Below are 18,648 nucleotides of genomic sequence, written 5' to 3' on the forward strand. Positions count from 1 at the left end.
AATGGGCAACCAAAGAGGAACTGGCACTGGTCCTGTGTCCTGACATCAGCAGCTGTCTCTGATGAGAGCAACAGCCTGAGTCAGCCAGCCAGCACATAAACTGGAGCAGCTCTTGACTCAGAGATAATGCATATGCAAGACTGAGAGTGAATAAATACTTCTCACAACCCAAGTTACTGAACAAGCCAACAAGATGCTTTTTTGCAAGTGGCCCAGTCCACAAGTGTACAAATTATGTTCTTCTAAGGTGATTTTAAATGGAGAATATTATATAATGTTAAAATAACTCTACAGGTATATTTTGGCTTTGTATTTTGCAAGCCCGTCACATGACCGGTCTTCTGGTTTAGCAGTCTCTTGGATTATATGTAATAATTTTTCTTCTCTGCTCTGGAATACTAAAATTCCTAACTGAAGGTAGCACTAAGTCTAGAAGCTGGATAACCTCTGCCATGAATATGCAACCTACCAGTTGCATATGTTACCTAAAATTGGTTTGAAATGTGAAATTTCATAAATGTTTTTGCAACAACGCCTAATCCCTGAGTGGAGGAAGGAAGCTAAGCTGGATCATGATGGAACATCAAATGCCAGTGGGCACTCCAGGAAGAGTATCAAAACCAACTCATCTTATATGATTCTGTTCATGTCAAGTAAACATTGTTTTAGTATTCAGGAGTCTAGAACATGGATTAAGAAAAAAGATTCACAAGTATGATTTGATCTCTAAAACAGATGAAAAACTTCTTTGATATTAAGAAGCATTTTGTTTTGGTTTTATGTTTTAGTAGAGGCAGTTCAGCAAGTTACTCTCACAGAAGACCCTGTGCAGGGACAGTTCCTGCAGGGCATGGCATGGCAGCTTAGTGGAGTGGTGGGGGAAAAGGACTGAACAACTTCAGCCTGCAAGATTTCAGGTAGATTGCTGTTTTTAAGGCTAGTCCCATGTGCATCTGTTCTGTTCTATGTAAAGAATGTCTATGATTTATATTGAGCAAGTCTGAAAACACTGAAGAGGACTGGAAACTGCCCGATATTGATAGAGCAGAAGAGGGAAACTTCTAGGAAGGTGCCTCTACTTAGAGAATGGATGTTGTTTACCTAACAATGCACAAAAGAAAACACTTAGTGACATTTCATTTATTGATACACAACCAAACTGAGAAGCTGAAAGACTCTAGTGAAGGATCCACAATTCCACATTCATATCAAAATTGCTTAGTCAGCCTTTAGAGACTTAAGTTTCTGCCAAGTAACTAATCAACAAGTAGACACAAAGTAACACTTCTAATTTTGCACTGATATTTTATGAGCTTGGTTTCTTATTTTTATTTTATCATCTTATTATTAGCCATGGCAGCAGTGCCTAAAAGATCCAGCAATGGAGCAGGAGTCTATCATGTCAGGGACCGTGCAAAACCAGAATAAAGATGCAGACAATATTACAAAGAGCTAAAAATGTATTAGTTGATATTCATCTCTTGAAGTTTTCATGTTTCATTAAATCATTAAATTCATTGCTCAAACCTTGGTGATTCTGATCTGTAATTTTTATTTAATTTTATGCAATCCACTTTTTATTTAGCTAGGTTTCAAGTATACAATTCTAAAAACATCTAAAAATCTGTCTTGATTATGCAAATCAGATGTTGAACTGTTACTTGACTGCTTTGTCAAGTCAACTTTGTATGCTCAGCATTTTGCTGACAGAAGCAACTTTACTTCAGTCAGAATTTAAGCCAGCTTAAAGCAATCCAACTCCACTGATATTTAGAGAGCCTTGCTACAAATCCAAGGGGGAGGGGAGGGAAGGGAAGCACTCAGAAAATGTGTTTCTGTTTACACCAGATTGTCAGATGAACTTTCCCAATACCTTATTTTCCTGACACTGACAGTCTTGAACTATGGGTGGAGCAGCGTCTCCAAAGCACTGGGATGAATCTTGAAAACAAAGAATTACACAGCTAGTGCTTCAATTATTTGTCATCTTTCATCAGATCACTTGTTATGGGATAGTCAACATCCATTTCCTTCCATCCAGCCTCAAGTTTTAGATACCTTTTCCTTTTCTTATTATTAAAGAGAGATGAGTCATCACTGCAGCAATCCTAACCTGGTTTGTGATATAACATTTCCAGAGTCTTGTGTAATGTAAGCCTTCCTTTCTTATTGACATAATTTTAAACTACCTACCTTCTGCATTAAGATGCATGGTTTCCAAAGGTCCAATAAATGCATATCGCATTCCTAATCCATCAGACATCACAAGGTCTAGATCAGTAGGAGATATTACTCCTTCCTAAGCAGCAAAAGTGAACACAAAGGAAGATTTGTGAATGTTTGGGTTTAATGCAAAATTGCCTGCTTTTGGGATATAATTAAAAAAATATATTAGTAATACCAACTAAAGCTAGAAATAGCAGTTAAGTTGGAAACAGAAACATAACTGCTTGCCAGAAATATCCATCTATTATGCAAGCCTTCCTCTGGTTCAGTATAAATACATCTCTAAGACTGCTGTACTTCATATTCCAAACACACTTTGATACATTTTGACAGAAATTTATTTTTAAATTTATATATTAATCTACTTTTAAATACAATATGTATTATTTGTACACACTAGTTTGCCTGATACTTATTACTTACAATAATTCATGTACTAAACCAAAAATGAGCTGTTTAGGTTAGCCAATATACTTTTTTTCTCAAGAAATGAGAATCAGAGAACACTGAGCAAACATTTCACTTTGATAGCAAAAGAGTTTATATCAAATCCAAGCGCTATACCAGCCCTTTTAAATATAGGAGTTTTGGCTAAATCTCACACCTCCCTTCAAATTATCTTTGTTCTGGATTTTTGGGCAGAGTCACAACTGGCAGAATGGGAATGCAGCAGTGGATACTACTCCTGAGGCCACCTGCAAAAAAGGCTTAGACCAAACACGTAAGCAATGCAGCTGCCACTCCTTCCCACAAAACTCACTGAACGTTCAACCTACCCAGCCTCAACCTGCCCAGGTTTTGGAGTTCATCACCAGCCTCATGTCTCAGAGTTGGCAGGATACAGAGCATGCAAAGTGAAGCATTTTTTTTTCTCCTAAGTCGAGAACTGTTGTTCCACCCACATGGTAGCACTTACAAGAAAGCCACCGCCCCCATCAGGTTAGGACAAGCACAGGAAAGCTTTCAAAAAAACCCAACCACAACCAAAGGCAAGAAAGAAAGAGTTATGGTTCATTAGCAGATTACTTGAGAAGAAAATATTTATTATATGAGGTTATTTTCCACCTACTAGAAAGACAGGAATGAAGACCTGTTCTAACCAATTCTATCAGATAAAGCTTGGTTTCAAGAACTTGTCCTCCTTATTACCAGAGACATGCAAACATTTCCTTAACATTAAGAAGGTGGAAGAGACACTGAATTGTTTCTAATCTGCCTTCTCACCCTATTCTGAGGTGCTTGTACCCACGCAGTGGCCCTTTCTTCACAAGCCCCTTTGAGCTCCAGAACACCAGTAGGCCACATCATTTGCTTGGCAAAAGGCAGGTCTTTATCTGTTCAATTTCCCTCTTGCAGGGCCCTGTCTGAATACTTCTTCATATCACAGTGATCTGCTAGAGTTACGGGAATGCAGGACAGCTCTCCTGACATTTTTAAACCTTGACATCTGAGCTAGACATCTTGACTCTCCTTATAATCCCTAGGGAGAAAAAGGGAATCAGCATCTAGAATAGGGAAGATGAGTTATGTCCTAAAAGGGCTTAATTCTCCTCACTGACTGAAAGATGAGTAAGGAGCTTGGATGTCTAGGTCTACATTGTAGAAATCCCATCTTAAGTGAGCTGAATCGCATCCAGTGTCTTCCTATGTTCATGAGCTACATCATCTACTGCTACTTTAAATGAAAGCTGTAAGTCAAGGACAAACATAATTTCTGTAGCTGGCCACAGACATCAAGTTTCATAATCTCAGGCTTAAATAGAGTCTCTTTGAACTCTGTCTTGAAAAAGAAACTAACAAAATTATTAATATCTACCCATCATATATGCAACTCACACCTCTGGTAACAATTTAGCTACACATAAATATGGCAGGGATAAGGAAGCATTATTTCCTTCAACTTAAAGGTATAGTAAAGAAGCTCATCTAGAGGCAGACAGGAAGGTCTGTGTAAAGAAAGGACTAAACAAAAACCTCAGACAGTTTTTGGGTTACAGACCAGCATCCGTGTAACTAACACAGGCACCATACGTTGTGTGAAAGTATTTTCCCCTGACATGGCAACACAATTTCTATGAACAACATCAGCAAAGTCAACAAAAGCTCTCTTCTGCTGGGACTGTTTCATCCAAACAATGAGTCGTGCTGGTAAAGCTGTGCTTGACGAGTGATTTTTGTTTTTCTCCTGGTTGACATGGATTTGCAGACAAAAGATTAACCACAAGTTCCAGACAAGCATTTGAACAGCAGCAGCAGTTAAAAAATGTAAACATAACGTTAAAGAGTTAACAGACTCTTGAAACATTTCAGAATCATTGCAAATTAATTTTCAAATTAAAAAACAATTTCTTTTGTTTGATATCATAGTCCTCAGCCTCAATACTGACAGCTGAAGACCAGATGCCTTCAGAATCATGAGATGAGTGCTTTGCTCTTGGCCTTTTGACTACAGCTGCTGTAGGGACTGTGACTACAGGGAAAACTGCAGCTACCAGAAGCATAACATGACATATCCCTCCAGTTGCAGGATATATTATTCTATAATAATCAGTTTCTCCTTGTCACACAGACCCTCTTTAAAAAAAAGCCTTTTTCTTTTTCTCTTCAGAAATTAAAAACATGAAAGAGAAACAAGTTAGTCCATCCTCTCCTGGGGAATAACCCTACTCCCATTTATGTTAAGGAGATTGCAAATTGGAATGATTCAGCAGGGTGGATGCAAGGTCAGCAAAGCATGTTCCACAATGATCGGTGTTTATGCTAAGAAGAAAACAAGCTAGTTCCAACCTAGTTTCATTAAGTCTAAGTACAAAACAAGCTACCCAAGGAGATTTTTCACCCTCCTCATTCCAGGTAACCCTTCTTAAAAGCCTTCCCCTTGAGCACTTGTTAGAGGGAAAAGGAAGTGTGTGAAGAGTTCACCAAAAGCTTTCACAGCTACAGAATTAAGATCTTAATTTAAAATAAATTCACCAAAACCCTCAGTCACCCCAATGGCCAGTCAGACTCCAAGAACTATACTAGCTCAGACTCCTCCACACTTCTTACAATACCATTTACATACCACAATCTCATTTTCCTCAAGATTTTAATCTGAGGATTAAATGCTACAGTACTGGCCTAATGCTCCTTCAGTATTTTATGAATGCTTCTCACTCTGCAGGGAACCTATTTTCTCCTTTCCAAAAACCTCTGGCAGTTCTGCCGTCTCCAACTTTAGACACTGACCCAACCTGCTTGGTTTTAATCAACAGTCTTTACATCTGAGTGTCACACCCACATCACAATTTCTGTCACCAACTTTGTAATCACCCTAAATGTGACATGCCAAAAAAACAATCTTACTTTTTCTCATACTACCTATTCATCATGTTCTCCTACTCCAGTCTGTCTATAGTTATTTTGGACTCTACTCCCTCCTGGATCACACACTTTCTGTCTCCAAATTTGCCACATCACCCTCTGTATCTTCCAAATCCAGTATTCTTTTTTATTCCTGATAGCCACTAATATATGCATTCTCTCTCAGCAGCGCTTGTTACACCCTTAGCTTCACCACCATTTCAATCATGTCCCTTCCACCCACGCCCTGATTAAATCTTTTTCCAGTCCTGTCATTTTGAGTATATGACTTATCTCCTGGATCTCTCTACAAGCTCCTTCTCTTTCCATTTCATCAGGTTTGAGGAACTTTTTGTCCTACACACTCCACACCTCCTTACTTTGCTGACCTTCTTCTTCCTTCTTCCATGACACCCTCACTCACCTCACTCTGTAAGGAACACTTGGTTTCAACACTATTTTTCTCCCTGGCCCTTTAAATATCCTTTTATGATATCCCTCTTTTATAGGGCACTGTAACTACATGTTTAACCCTCCACCTTATCTTTGATCTTTTGGAATGGTCCACTGGATAACACTAAAATACAATTATTAATAATAAGGAATTTGCCAGCATTTAAGAACTGCCAAGCTAGTCACTTGAGAAAGGAGAGGTACAAAAATTAGGGACTGAAGCCAATGCACCCAATTGCTGTGAAAACAAACTAAAATGGACACACAGCCAAACCATGACTGTTTATTTTCCACAAGATTAACTAAAATGGCAGGGCTGCCAATTCTTGTTTTTTGCAATGACTATAACCTAAAAGAAAACCCACTTTCACAGAAAAAAAACCCCAACCAACAACATTAAGACAGAATGAAAAGCTTATACAGAGGAAAATACAGACTCTTAAGACAGTTACCCTGTCATCCATCATATAAAATAATTATAGCAAGTTCTCAAAAGCATCTGAAACACCTGAATTAGATAAGGGTTGAAAAACTGCCATGTTCGCCTCACTATCTCTGCAGCTGTATTTCATTACCTCCTTGCAAATTCCAGGCAATGCTTCGAAAAATATTTCACCAAAGATTAGCTTCCACTCAGTAATCCACAGTAAATGCACAGTCCAAGAAACTCAGAGTAAGGTTTGAGACTTCTGATCTTTTGTGAAAAGCTTTGGCTGTTATTTTCTGAATTAAGTCAAACAAAGCTTTACCTTCAGAACAAGACAAAGTCAAGCTATTTAACTAACACTCTTGCAACATAATCCCAAGATAGTGTAGAATGTATTGGTACTGCTAAAAGTACAAAAGTAAGTGTCAGCAGTGCACAAGGTGCTCCCCAGGCAAATCAAGGCAACCAGTCTCTGCTCCAAGGAGTTACAAAGTAAGACACACCAGTGTCCACTGTCAGTTGAGGCATGAGAAAGTAAATAAATGGTAACAGGGAGTAACAGAGAAAGCTGTTTGAGGTGTATTACTGTCTACAGATTATTCTAATGGTTCCAAATTTGTAATATCAAAATTTAGGGTTGAGAGGAACAAGGAGTTTCAACCTCAACAACCCCCCCAAGATTGAACACTTTTGAGATTCAGCTGGACAGGGTGCTGGGCCATCTTGTCTAAACAGTGCTTTTGTCAAGAAAGGTTGGACCAGATGATCTTTGAGAACACTTCCAATCTATATCTCACAGTACATCTTTTCCTTGCACCACAATCCTCCAGAGACCTAAGAATTAACACAAATAAGAAACCTAAAATAATGTCAGTCTCACACATGCTCTGTGGTCCTACAGAAAGTTCTGAAATACATGACCTTAAAGGGACAGACTGGAGCGTTTCTAGCATCTGTTTTTTCATGTAATGAATGTGGAGCATGGGGAGGCAGAGATAAATGATGCAGTAAGTTCCTGCCACAAAAACCTGCACTGCCCGAATGCTTGTAACTTTCAAGTCAAAACCATGTTCAAAGAGACATCCTGTTGCATTTTGGATATGTTAGCCTTATGTGACATCTCATTGTAGCACTCTTGCCTCAAAGGGGAGCACTTCCTTGAACTCCTTCTTTTAGGTCCATATATGAATCTACAGTCTTTGCTTCTACGTACTTATAAAGTCAAACTTCGCATCCCTAAATCCACATTCCGAATTCTCTACATGGCCAAAGTTCTCAGCATCCAGATGTATCTCTACAAATGACTTCCCATTCTCCCACTTTCCTACAAATGCATATCTTCTTCAGGCCTCCTAGCTTTTCATCACCTTAACCCTGTACTTCCCACTCCCACATTTGGCCCAGTCCTGCATTCACAGCACCCATTTTCTGCCCAGCTTCAAAATCCCAGCCTCCTCATGTATCACAGAATGGCTAGGGTTGGAAGCAACCATTAAGATCATTCTAGTTCCAACCCTCCTGCATGGGCAGAGACATCTTCCACTACACCAGGTTGCTCAAAGCCCCGTCCAACTTGCCCTTGAACACTTTCAGGGAGGGGGCATCCACAACCACCCTAAGCAACCTGTATCAGTGTTTCATCAACTTTACACTAAATAATTTCTTCCTAATGTCTGACCTAAATCTCCCCTCTTCATATCATGACATGCCCTTATAAAAGTCCCTCCCCAGCTTTCTTATAGGCCCACTTCAGGTACTGGAAGGCCACTATAAGGTCTCCCCAGAGACTTCTCTTCTCCAGGCTGAACAACCCCACCTCTCTCAGCCTGTCTTTATAGGAGAGATGCTCCAGCTCTCTCATCATCTTTGTGGTGCTCCTCTGGATCTGCTCCAACAGCTCCATGTCCTTATTATGTTAGGGACCCCAGGACTGGACATAGTACTCCAGGTGGGGTCTCAGAAGAGTGGAGTAGAGGGGGGAAAATAAAGGGGTTTTCTGTTGGCTTTCTGGGCTGCAAGTGCACTTTGCCAGCTCTGCCAGGTCCTTCTCTTCAAGGTTGTTTGTTCTCAATCCATTCTCTGCCCAACCTGTATTTGTGCATGCTCCTGGGGACCCCAGCACTTTTGGCAAACACAAACTGTATCCCAATACACACGTTTCTCATTACTACTTTCATTACTTTGCACTGAATTACACTTGTTTCTGCTCCAGCATCCGCACCCATGTACAGTTTGAGCACCATGTGGAGTCTGAGCTTGAACCCAACCTGCTGGCAAGGCCTTACCTCAGATTTCTGGCAGTGTCATAGCCTCTCCTACTCTTTGACCCACATGGCATAAGTTAGTAAGCTCCACACAGCATCCAGCAAGCAGCCATATTTACCACATTGCTTTCTATAGAGCCCCACATTGATGCTCTGCATCAGAGCCCTACTCTCATCATATGATCTCACCCATCACACATCCTAGCACAGCATTGCTAAAGAAAAGAGACTGGCAGGTCATCAGTTGCTGGGCTACATTTGAGAACTAAAGTCTTGCAAGCTGCTCAGTCCACTTGTGATAGTGTTCCAGGTAACTGTTAGTAAAGCTGTACCTGCATGTCTGTCCTACCACCAGTCCCTTTTTTAACAGTACATTAACACTTCTACTGGAGAAGCTTCCACTAGTTTCTTGAATGAAATAAGCTAAACTGACAAAAAAACCCAAAACACACACACAAAAACCACAAACCACAAAACCCTAAGACTGTCCATGCAAAGGTGTCTATACTTGGACTCTGATGTAAGAACATGTGCAAATGTCTAAGATCACTCCACCTCTACTATAAATATTTTTTGAGACAAGGACACAGAGAAGAACTTTCAAGCTTGCATCTCAAAGTCCTCAAACAAACAGATAGTTGTTTACATGTTTAAAGGGGCTCATTTAAGATCCTTTCAAGTGGCTTCAGAACACTTGGAGACTGCTGCTCTATTTCTCTCCTGGTTCACACACATTTGTATCTGGAATATTTATGATCTTGTTATGTGGCAAAGAACTGATGCACTGCAGTGCAAATATAACAATGCTCCAGCAACACCACAGATCTTTCTCAAGCACTCACCACATTAAAATTAAATAAAACTTCTAACAGAAATAGGAGTACTGATCAATTTATGACAGGTAACCGTAGGCATACAAAGATACTTGTTCAGACCTTTGCAACCACCCACAGAACAAGTAAATTTGCAATTATGTTTTATGGTTCTCTTTCATTGTTCCTTTGCAATAGTAGGAAGTAACATAGAATTATTAGCATCAAAATACCACAGTGTTCTTAAATAATTTCATAAGAATCTTTATGCTCTGCATCCATCTGACTTGGATTGCCTCATCCAACACATGCAATTTACCTAACTACAAAAGGATTACTAGTATGGTAATTTTGGAAAGAATGCTTATTAATATGTCCCTCCTGTTAATAGCTGTCTTCCAGCCCTATTGCTTCTTAGGGTAAGGAAAACTTCTGTTTCCAGAAGGAATCAGTGTGATTAAAACTTGATTTTTAGGAGCCTCTCAAAGACTGAGAGGTGGGGAGGCTGACATTTTCAACAATAAGGACTGAAAAGTGACTTTACAATTAGAAGCAAGAAGTATTTTTCTCCACTTTGAAAGTGGAAACACCAAAAGTTCATAACTTGCAGTAAAAATTAATAAATTGGCAGCACAACAGTAGAAACATTGAAACTGCCCCAGGCCTGCAGCTCTCAATGATTCTCCTCCCTTCAAAGGCAACATGTCTCCTGAAGTCACACAGTTGAAGCTATACACCTTTGATAGCCACTATTTGTTCAGGCTTTTTGAATAGAAATACAGCCAAAGTTGCTACAGTTTAAATGTGTACTTGCCCGCAAAGCAATGAAATTATACAGAAACTAACTTGGAAGCTTTGATGATTCACCACAAAAGTAACTTTCATTATCTCTCAGTGCTTCAAGCACTATTTTGTTATTACCCACCTATCGCCACACACACAGAAAGGGTCAATACAGGTTCATCCTGCAGGTTCACCTCAAATAAATACTGCTTTTCAAATAGTGTTCTTATAATTCTTCTTTTCATTAAGTGTTCTTATACTATTTTCATAACTGAAGACTAAAATAAAGAGTGATACTTTCAATGACATGCACCGCCTCAGCTTCCAGCAGTCCAGTCTGTGAGACTTCAACATCTGAAGGTTGCTTCTGCATGGTTTTCCTGTAACAGGAGTGTGTTGAAAAGTTCACAGAATCCTTTCATATTTTCAGCATCCTAGGTTTCTACAGCAGTGACTTCCACAATTCAGTTTATGGCTCTCAGAGACATGAAAGAATCCTACTATATTTTTGAGGCACTCCTGGCCACGTGTATTGCATCAATATGCTTACATATTATAGACTTCCTGGTCCACAGTTTCCCAATGCTTTGAACTCTATAAGAAGGGGTCAGACTATGTGCTAACTTCTGTTTCTGTGGTATTATGCTAGTTGGTGTGTGAAATAGTACTTCAATCAGTACTTAAGCAACTTCATATATGGGATTCTAGGATAAATTCCATTTCTCCTTCACAGTCTGCTATTGTTCATTTACTCTTTTCTGCTCCAAAAATCTTTTCCTTAGCATGACTTGTTCTACATCAGATCCTTTCCTTTCAAGGAAAGGTTACAGTGTGGGAATCTCCTTAGCAGTGAACACTGCTGTTCAGTTACCTTTTTCACTGTGAACCTACCTTCCTTGTTAATGTTTTCAGTAGTAATTTTCACATTTTTTTTTTCTCAAAACCTATTATTAATCTGGGGCTATTAGGGTTTAAAAAAAAAATTTAGAGCTCACTATCCTTTCTACCCTGTCTTTCAATATTATTACAGCTTTCTGAAGAGTTTTTGCTTATCATATACCTAAGAATTTTTATTAGCTTTAATAACAGAAACTTTTTAGTTTAAAGAAACATCTCCAGTAGAAGACTGGTTCCTTCATAACAATATTATTTTATTTATTATTATTCACCTCTTCCTTTATAGTGTTAACATTGTGCTGCTAATGGAAGCTATCTAGAGATAAGTAAAAACAGTTCAGCAACCATGTGTAGATACTGCTTTGGAAAAAGAGTTACTTTGTTTACAATATATTACTATCACCTTAGTTTCAAGTTCTTAATCTTTATTTATGTCCATGGTTGTTCTAAACAGCTTAAAAAATTAAAACACTCTCCATGACAAAAAAGTAAGCCCAACTGAATCTCTTCTCAACAGAACAGCAATAGACTCATAATTCAGCTTTTCCTGATGAAAGATCAGACTTTGCAGCACAAAAGAGGTAACTGTGGGAAAAAGTGAAGGGGGATAAACAAATTATTCTCAGCTAGTAGTCTGAATGGGCAGGAGGAGGAGAAATCTGTCTTTAACTACAAGTATCAAATAACTGTTGAACTTATGAGTGCAGTTACTGAAAAAACAAAAAGAAAATATTATTTTCATAACCACCATAGAGTAGGCCAGCAACATTCAGAAAATAACAGGAAGTGATTAGACAACCTACAAAAAAGCAAAGTAAGTATTTTCATTTATGTGCTTTTGAAGTTGTTCTTTTGATTGTCCTGAAAATGACAGTATTCTGAGAAGAAAACAGGATAAAAGATAGTTATGATCACATAACTTTGTTTTTCCTGGTCTTCGCTATTTATAACTCACAACAATTCTTACTGTTTTTAATTTACACGTTGGCATATATTTCATGTTTATAAGGGACAGTTTAACAAAGATGACAAAATTATAGGAAATTTAAATCTATAATGTCACTTGTCAAATCTATCAAACTAGCAGTGTACGTGTATAGAAGCTGGAAAAAAAATTAATATACATACATCCACAAGTCTCCAGGCTTCACTTATCACTGCATACTGGAGCCGATTCAGAACAAACCCCTCAACTTCTCTGTTTAGTTTGACAGGAGACTGACCAATCTTCTTCATCAGGGCATATGTTCTCTCTACAGCAGAAGGATCTGTTTCTGGATGAGGAACAATTTCAACCAATGGCACAAAGTAAGGTGGATTTACCTCAAGAAGAAACACAAATTAAGAATGTCAGCTATTAACAGATTAACAGAACAAGTTCACAGAAATCATCTTTATAGCTTGCTACTAACCATGGCTATTTTCTGGTGAACACAGCAAGTCTGGCCTTTAGACCCTGAAAGACTTCACCAATCCAATAAAAGCTGCTGTATTAATTCAAATTTTAAAAAGAATTGATCTTGCATTAAATCTAACTCTGTTTTAACCGCGGCAAAGTTCATGGAGCTACGTTAAAGATTATAGCATTCAAACAATATGAGAAGACTTTATACTGACTTGAGTAGCCAGTGTTATCTCAATATTGAAGCTGGTTTTTGTTGTAAGACATTTGGCCACCACCTGTCTTTCCAAATTAAGCAAGCCATTTCCTTTCAGATATTCAGGAACTTATAACAAAATTATTGCTAAACATCACCTGCAAGATACAACACTTAACAAACAAACTGCTACTGGTCCAAGCCTGCAAATATATGCTAAATGCAGTAACAAATATCACATAAAACATACTTTGAAAAAGCTGCAGAACAGGTTACCTTCAAACACTGTACCTACTTAAAAAGAACCCAAACAAACAAAACCTCTCTCTGACTATTCCCAAATGTATTTTCTCATCAAGTCATGACCTTTGTGTAATGTATTTTTGAAAAGATAAACAAAACAATTCTAAAGAACATCCTACTAACAGCTAAAAAGTCTTGAGGTCATAGTGTTGCAGAACTGCCTGCATGTCCTTTACAAAAGCAGCAGTCCTGCAGCCATATTCTTCAGGTGTTAAAACTCAGCTCCCCCTCTAGTTTCCAGGCAGCAGAAGGAGCTAACGCAATTTATTAGCAGAAATAACATTGGCATTTAAAGGATGGTAATTATGTAGCCTTTCTTTTTCCATTCTCCCTTCTAGTCAAACACTCTTAACTGTGCTAACGCAAATGCAAGTACAGGATCACAGCAACATGCATGCAGTCCTTCCCCTCTCTATGTTCTCTTTTCAGTACTTACACGGTACCTTTTACAGTAGGGTCTGACCAACACAAAACCTGTTGTAGGCTACATCTGCTTTAACTATCGATGTAACACACTTACTTCAACCCCTTTAAAATGCCTTGTGTTTCAACATAAACGCTCTCATATTGGCCTCCTTGTCAGTGCCACCACCAGTGCTGAGAGTGGCATGCTGGACACCACTGCAGGTCTGATGCCAGGCAATTTAGCAAGACCCAAACCACTTCAAGGACCAAGAAGTTCTCTGAAGCCTTTTCTAACCCTCAAGTATATCGCAGATTCCAATCAGGAAGAGGACAAGTTAATTGTTGAGAGAGACTGACGCTATTATAAATTTCTCCCAAGAACAGTGTTGACAATCGTCTTATTGAAATATTCTATTTCATGAACTTGGCATGGGGAGTATACGGGTGTGTTCACGATCACACTGAGGACGACAGTTTTTTAGGAATGAGGTAACAGATGTTGGTAAATCTAAAAGTGGTAAAACATGGATAAAATTGAGGGTGGTAGAAGGTTTCTAAAATTTGAAGAGATGCAAAGCCTTTCTTCAGGGAGCATATGAGCTTACACCTTACTCAGCCTTACAAAATGAAAGCTAAGAAAGGATATGACAAAATAAATGCAGAGGGCTAGTTAAGCTACCAACAAACATCAAATTAAATCTGATGGACTGCTAATAAAATTGGAACAAAATTTAAAAGACACAAACAACTTCCAACGGGAGTAGTGGAATTAATAGAATAGAGAATAAATGTAAAAGATAGATCTGAATAAATTTTTTAAGTGATTTGATTATATGGTTTTCTGTATAGCAAGGGACGTTATTCAATGGCACACAGTCTCCTCTACCTCACTCCTTCTGGCTGCGTGACCTTGCAGGCATACACAGGACATGAGAAAAGAAACACTCTGCAGACATTCACCAATACTGCAAGTGCTTGCAGAGTACAGCTGTACCAAAAGTACTGCATGAATTTCTATCACACAGCTGTGCTACAGGACTGCATTTATTTTTTCTAATTACTGAACCTATTGCAATGTTAAGCAACAGGATGAGCTCCTTCTACCCTTTCAGCATTTCATTTCTCCTCAACATGCTCATCTGTGCCAGAAGCTTTACAACTTTAGCTTTAAATTTTTCTGGCATATCAAAACTTGTTTTCACAGTGCCTTCCTAGGCTGGCTACTTCCTACAGCCACCATTCTCTATGTTCTGATGTTGTCTTCAACATGTTAGTAAGGTCATTATTAAAAAACACCAAAAGTCAGTAACTATTACAAAGCCAGCATATTTCCTGATATAAGAGATGCAGATATGCCCCTGAAAGAGAACACTGGCTCACAGCTTCTCCAGTACACTCCTCCTTGAGTGAAGCTGAGATTACTAGGAAAATAGTCTCAGTTGGATTGCAAAACCATTTCAGAACAATTAGACATTTTAAGACACTCCAGTGTATCTGCTTTGGAAAATAGAAATATTCTTACAACAGCAGCCTAGAAAAAGTTTACACAGAGACTAGCTACCTTTCCAAATCTGATAAAACCTAGTTGCAGAAGTGGCTCCTATGAAGACCGCAGCTAGACTAAACAAGTCAATTGGTACATACCAAGTTGGGGAAACAGTAAGAAAGAGTAATATAAAATCAAAGACTGACGAACAGTCAGAGAATAGGCAAAAGCCCTGGAATTGGTTAAAAAATAATATCTCAGTTACAGTTACTTAAACCAGAAGTCTAGAAGAGACAGTATCTCTTGCAGTACAGAAAGTTACTATCTGGAAATATAAGATAAGGAACTACTGAATTTTAGACTGGAGAAAAGCTAAACCTAGGCACAGATAAATATTTTGAAGTTTGACCCTTTAAAAAAAATTATGTATTAAAAGGGGATGAAAACTAAATATACAGAAAGAAACCAATCCTTTTGCTCTTTTTGCTTCCCAGTTACCCCAAGGTACAATGGTGCTGGTGGAGGCATGTCAGAAAGGGTCTGACCAAATACTTTGGCACTGCAGCATTAAGCCATAGGTAGAGACGTCATAGTAAAGCAGTGCTGTATTTTGGTGTTCACACTGCCACTCGTGGGCATGACTAGGGAACTGACACTACGCTTGGAAAGATAAGTAGTTCCCAAATTGCAGACGTCAGAGCAGCACCTTTTTCCAGATAACTGCAGACCTTCATAACCACAGCCCTTTCAACTGATCTGTCAAACACCAGACTAGCATAGGCTAACATTTACTAGCTACTGAGGAGTGGAAAACAGAAGCAATAAGAATCCCAGTTATCAAGACAAAATGCTCTTCCATATTGAGCACAGATGAGATAAACTGCTGTCTGGCAGCCCCATACAGACCTCTACAGAGGCTCACAGATGCCCTTCAGCATTTTGAGGTTCTGCTCACAGAATGACCAAACAAAATCTTTTCTGAAAATTCAGGCCCCTGCACACTAACACAAGCATTCCATATATCCTTCTATAATTCACAAGTCTGCAGGGAAGAGTTTGGGATGCAGTTTAGTCAAACATACGTACTACTACAAAACCAAAATGTGCTGCCATACTTACAGGATGTGACACGATACACTGCTTAACATGTTTAAGGCCAGTGAACAACTTGCTAGGTAAGAGACAAGAGGTTGAGCTGCTCAAGATAACATTGTCATCAACAATAAGATCTAGCTGACCGAAAATCTTCTTTTTCAGTTCCAGGTTCTCCGGAGTACACTCCTGGAATAAAAACAAAAATCAATATTAGAAATTGTCTAGTTCAATAGTATTTATCCATACATTACAGATTTCATTGATCCCTCACTGACACCAAGGAACTCAGCACAAACCACCTGTTTTCATTAGCCTAACTAAAACAGTAAGCAGTAACACAAAAATACCTTCCCACATACACAGAATGGAAAGTCCAAGAGTTTCTCTATAGCAGAAGGCAGACCAGCACACACCACAGAAGATTTAACACAAATGATTCTGCTTAGTTTAAAATTTAGACTTTTACACACAGAGAGAAAAAACAGAGTATGGAGGAATAAAGAAAATATATTCCCTCTAAGATGGAAATGAGTATGTGTATCAAAAAAAGAAGGCAAACTTACAGTCTCCAGAACTGTGGCAGAAGATTACAAGGTACAGTTCTGGAACCTGCTTTGAAACATCTCCCAGTGACCCTCGAACTTCAAAAGCTTAAATACCTCCATTCCTTTCAACTCTGACACATAGATTTCTGAAGGAGAATGCATGCTAGCAGTACTTCTCCCAAAGGTATTGAGCACATTCAGCTCTGCAGTACTGTGTGAAATATCACACATATGAGCCAAGAGCCACAAGAATTTAAAAATCTTCCCCAGGAGCTGCCTGAAAGACAGCATGCAGAAGTCCATCAGTCTGGGAGCAACAAGGACATGGGAGGATAGAATCAAAGAATCATCAAGGTTGGAAAAGACCTTCAGGATCACCAAGTCCAACTGTCCAGCCTACAACCCCTAACCACTAAACCATCTCCTGAAACACCATGTCCACCCATTTTTTTAACACCTCCAGAGACAGTGCCTGCACCACCTCCCTGGGCAGCCTGTTCCAATACCTCACCACTCTTCCTCTGAATAAATTTTTCCTAATATCCAATCTGAACCTCCTCTGCAACAACTTGACCCCATTTCCTCTTGTCCTAGCACTAGTCACTAGGGAGGAAAGGCCAACACCCACCTCACTACAACCTCCTTGCAGGTAGTGGTAGAGAGCAATGACATCTCCCCTCAGCCTCCTCTTCTCCAGGCTCAACAGCCCCAGCTCCCTCAGCCTCTCCTCATAAGACCTCTTCTACAGACCTCTAATCAGCCTAGTTGCCCTTCTCTGCACCCTCTCCAGCACCTCAATGTCCTTATAGTGCAGAGCCCAAAACTGCACTCAGTGCTTGAGGTGCAGCCTCACCATCAAGTAGAGGGGCAGGATCACCTCCCTGCTCCTGCTGGTCACTATTCCTGATACAAGCCAGGATGGTGCTGGCCTTCTTTCCCACCTGGGCACACCTCTGGCTCATGTTCAGCTGCTGCCAAGCAGCACCCTCTCTGCTGGGCAGCTCTCCAGCCACTCCTCCCCAAGCCTGGCTCTCCAGCCACTTCTCCCCAAGCCTGTAGCGCTGACAGGGGTTATTGTGGCCAAAGTGCAGGACCCAACATTTGGTCTCATTGAAACTCATGCCATTGGCCTCTGCTCATCGATCCAGCCTCTCCAGATCCCTCTGCAGAGCCTCCCTGCCCTCAAGCAGATCAACACTCCCACCCAGCTCAGTGTCATCTGCAAACTTACTGAGGGTGCACTCTGTCCCCTCATCTCAGTCATCAATAAAGATGTTAAACAGGAGCAGCCCCAGCACTGAGCCCTGGGGAACACCACTCGTGACCTGCCCCAAACTGGATTTAACTCCACTGAACACAGCTCTTTGGACCCAGCTGTCCAACCAGCTTTTTATCCAGCAAAGTGTGTGCACATCCAAGCCACGAGCAGCCACCTTCTCTAGGAGAATACTGTGGGAAACCTTGTCAATGGCCTTGATAAAGTCAAGGTAGACAATATCCACAGGCCTTCCCTCGTCCAATAAGCAGGTCAGCCTGTCATAAGAGGGAGATGAGGTTAGTCAAACAGGACCTGCCCTTCATGAACCCATGCTGACTGGGCCTGATCACCTGGCTGTTCTGCATGTGCCGCATAATGGTACTCAGGATGATCTGCTTCATCAGCTTCCCTGGCACTGAAGTCAGACTAACAAAGTAACTACAGTGGATCCCACAATCAACAGGAAAGACTTCTGGCTACAAGAACAACATAATGCAACAAAGTCAACTTTTTCTCTGGGTTTTTTGATGAAGGGTTTAAAAAATCCAAACAGGAACCCAAACCTGAAAAACTTCAGCTTTTCCTTTAAAACACAGAGAACACCTGTTCTTTTCCACCTCTAAGCTTTTCTCACCTGTCAGCATGTCATTCTGTCCCTCTTGGTATGCCGAACTGCACACAAGGGTAAGAGGAAAGGCTATACATTTAATATAATCCAAAATTTACATTTAATATCTGCAGCTTCAAACAAATT

The 18,648-nt window shown here is 39.8% G+C and overlaps 1 protein-coding gene across 1 annotated transcript in view; it reads right to left on the reverse strand.

The window, feature by feature from the left end:
• Positions 1–18,648, reverse strand: part of CRYL1 (crystallin, lambda 1) — a gene marked incomplete at its 5' end in the record, with an annotated part of 58,440 nt that overhangs the window by 13,391 nt on the left and 26,401 nt on the right. The window contains 3 exons of the mRNA XM_009999438.1: positions 2,194–2,299; positions 12,333–12,527; positions 16,116–16,277. Of these exons, the coding sequence (XP_009997740.1) occupies positions 2,194–2,299; positions 12,333–12,527; positions 16,116–16,277 (463 nt within the window). The remainder of the gene's footprint in view (positions 1–2,193; positions 2,300–12,332; positions 12,528–16,115; positions 16,278–18,648) is intronic.

Source organism: Chaetura pelagica, unplaced genomic scaffold, assembly GCF_000747805.2.
Source record: "Chaetura pelagica isolate M959 unplaced genomic scaffold, ChaPel_1.0 scaffold85, whole genome shotgun sequence".
Taxonomy (NCBI): Eukaryota; Metazoa; Chordata; class Aves; order Apodiformes; family Apodidae; genus Chaetura; species Chaetura pelagica.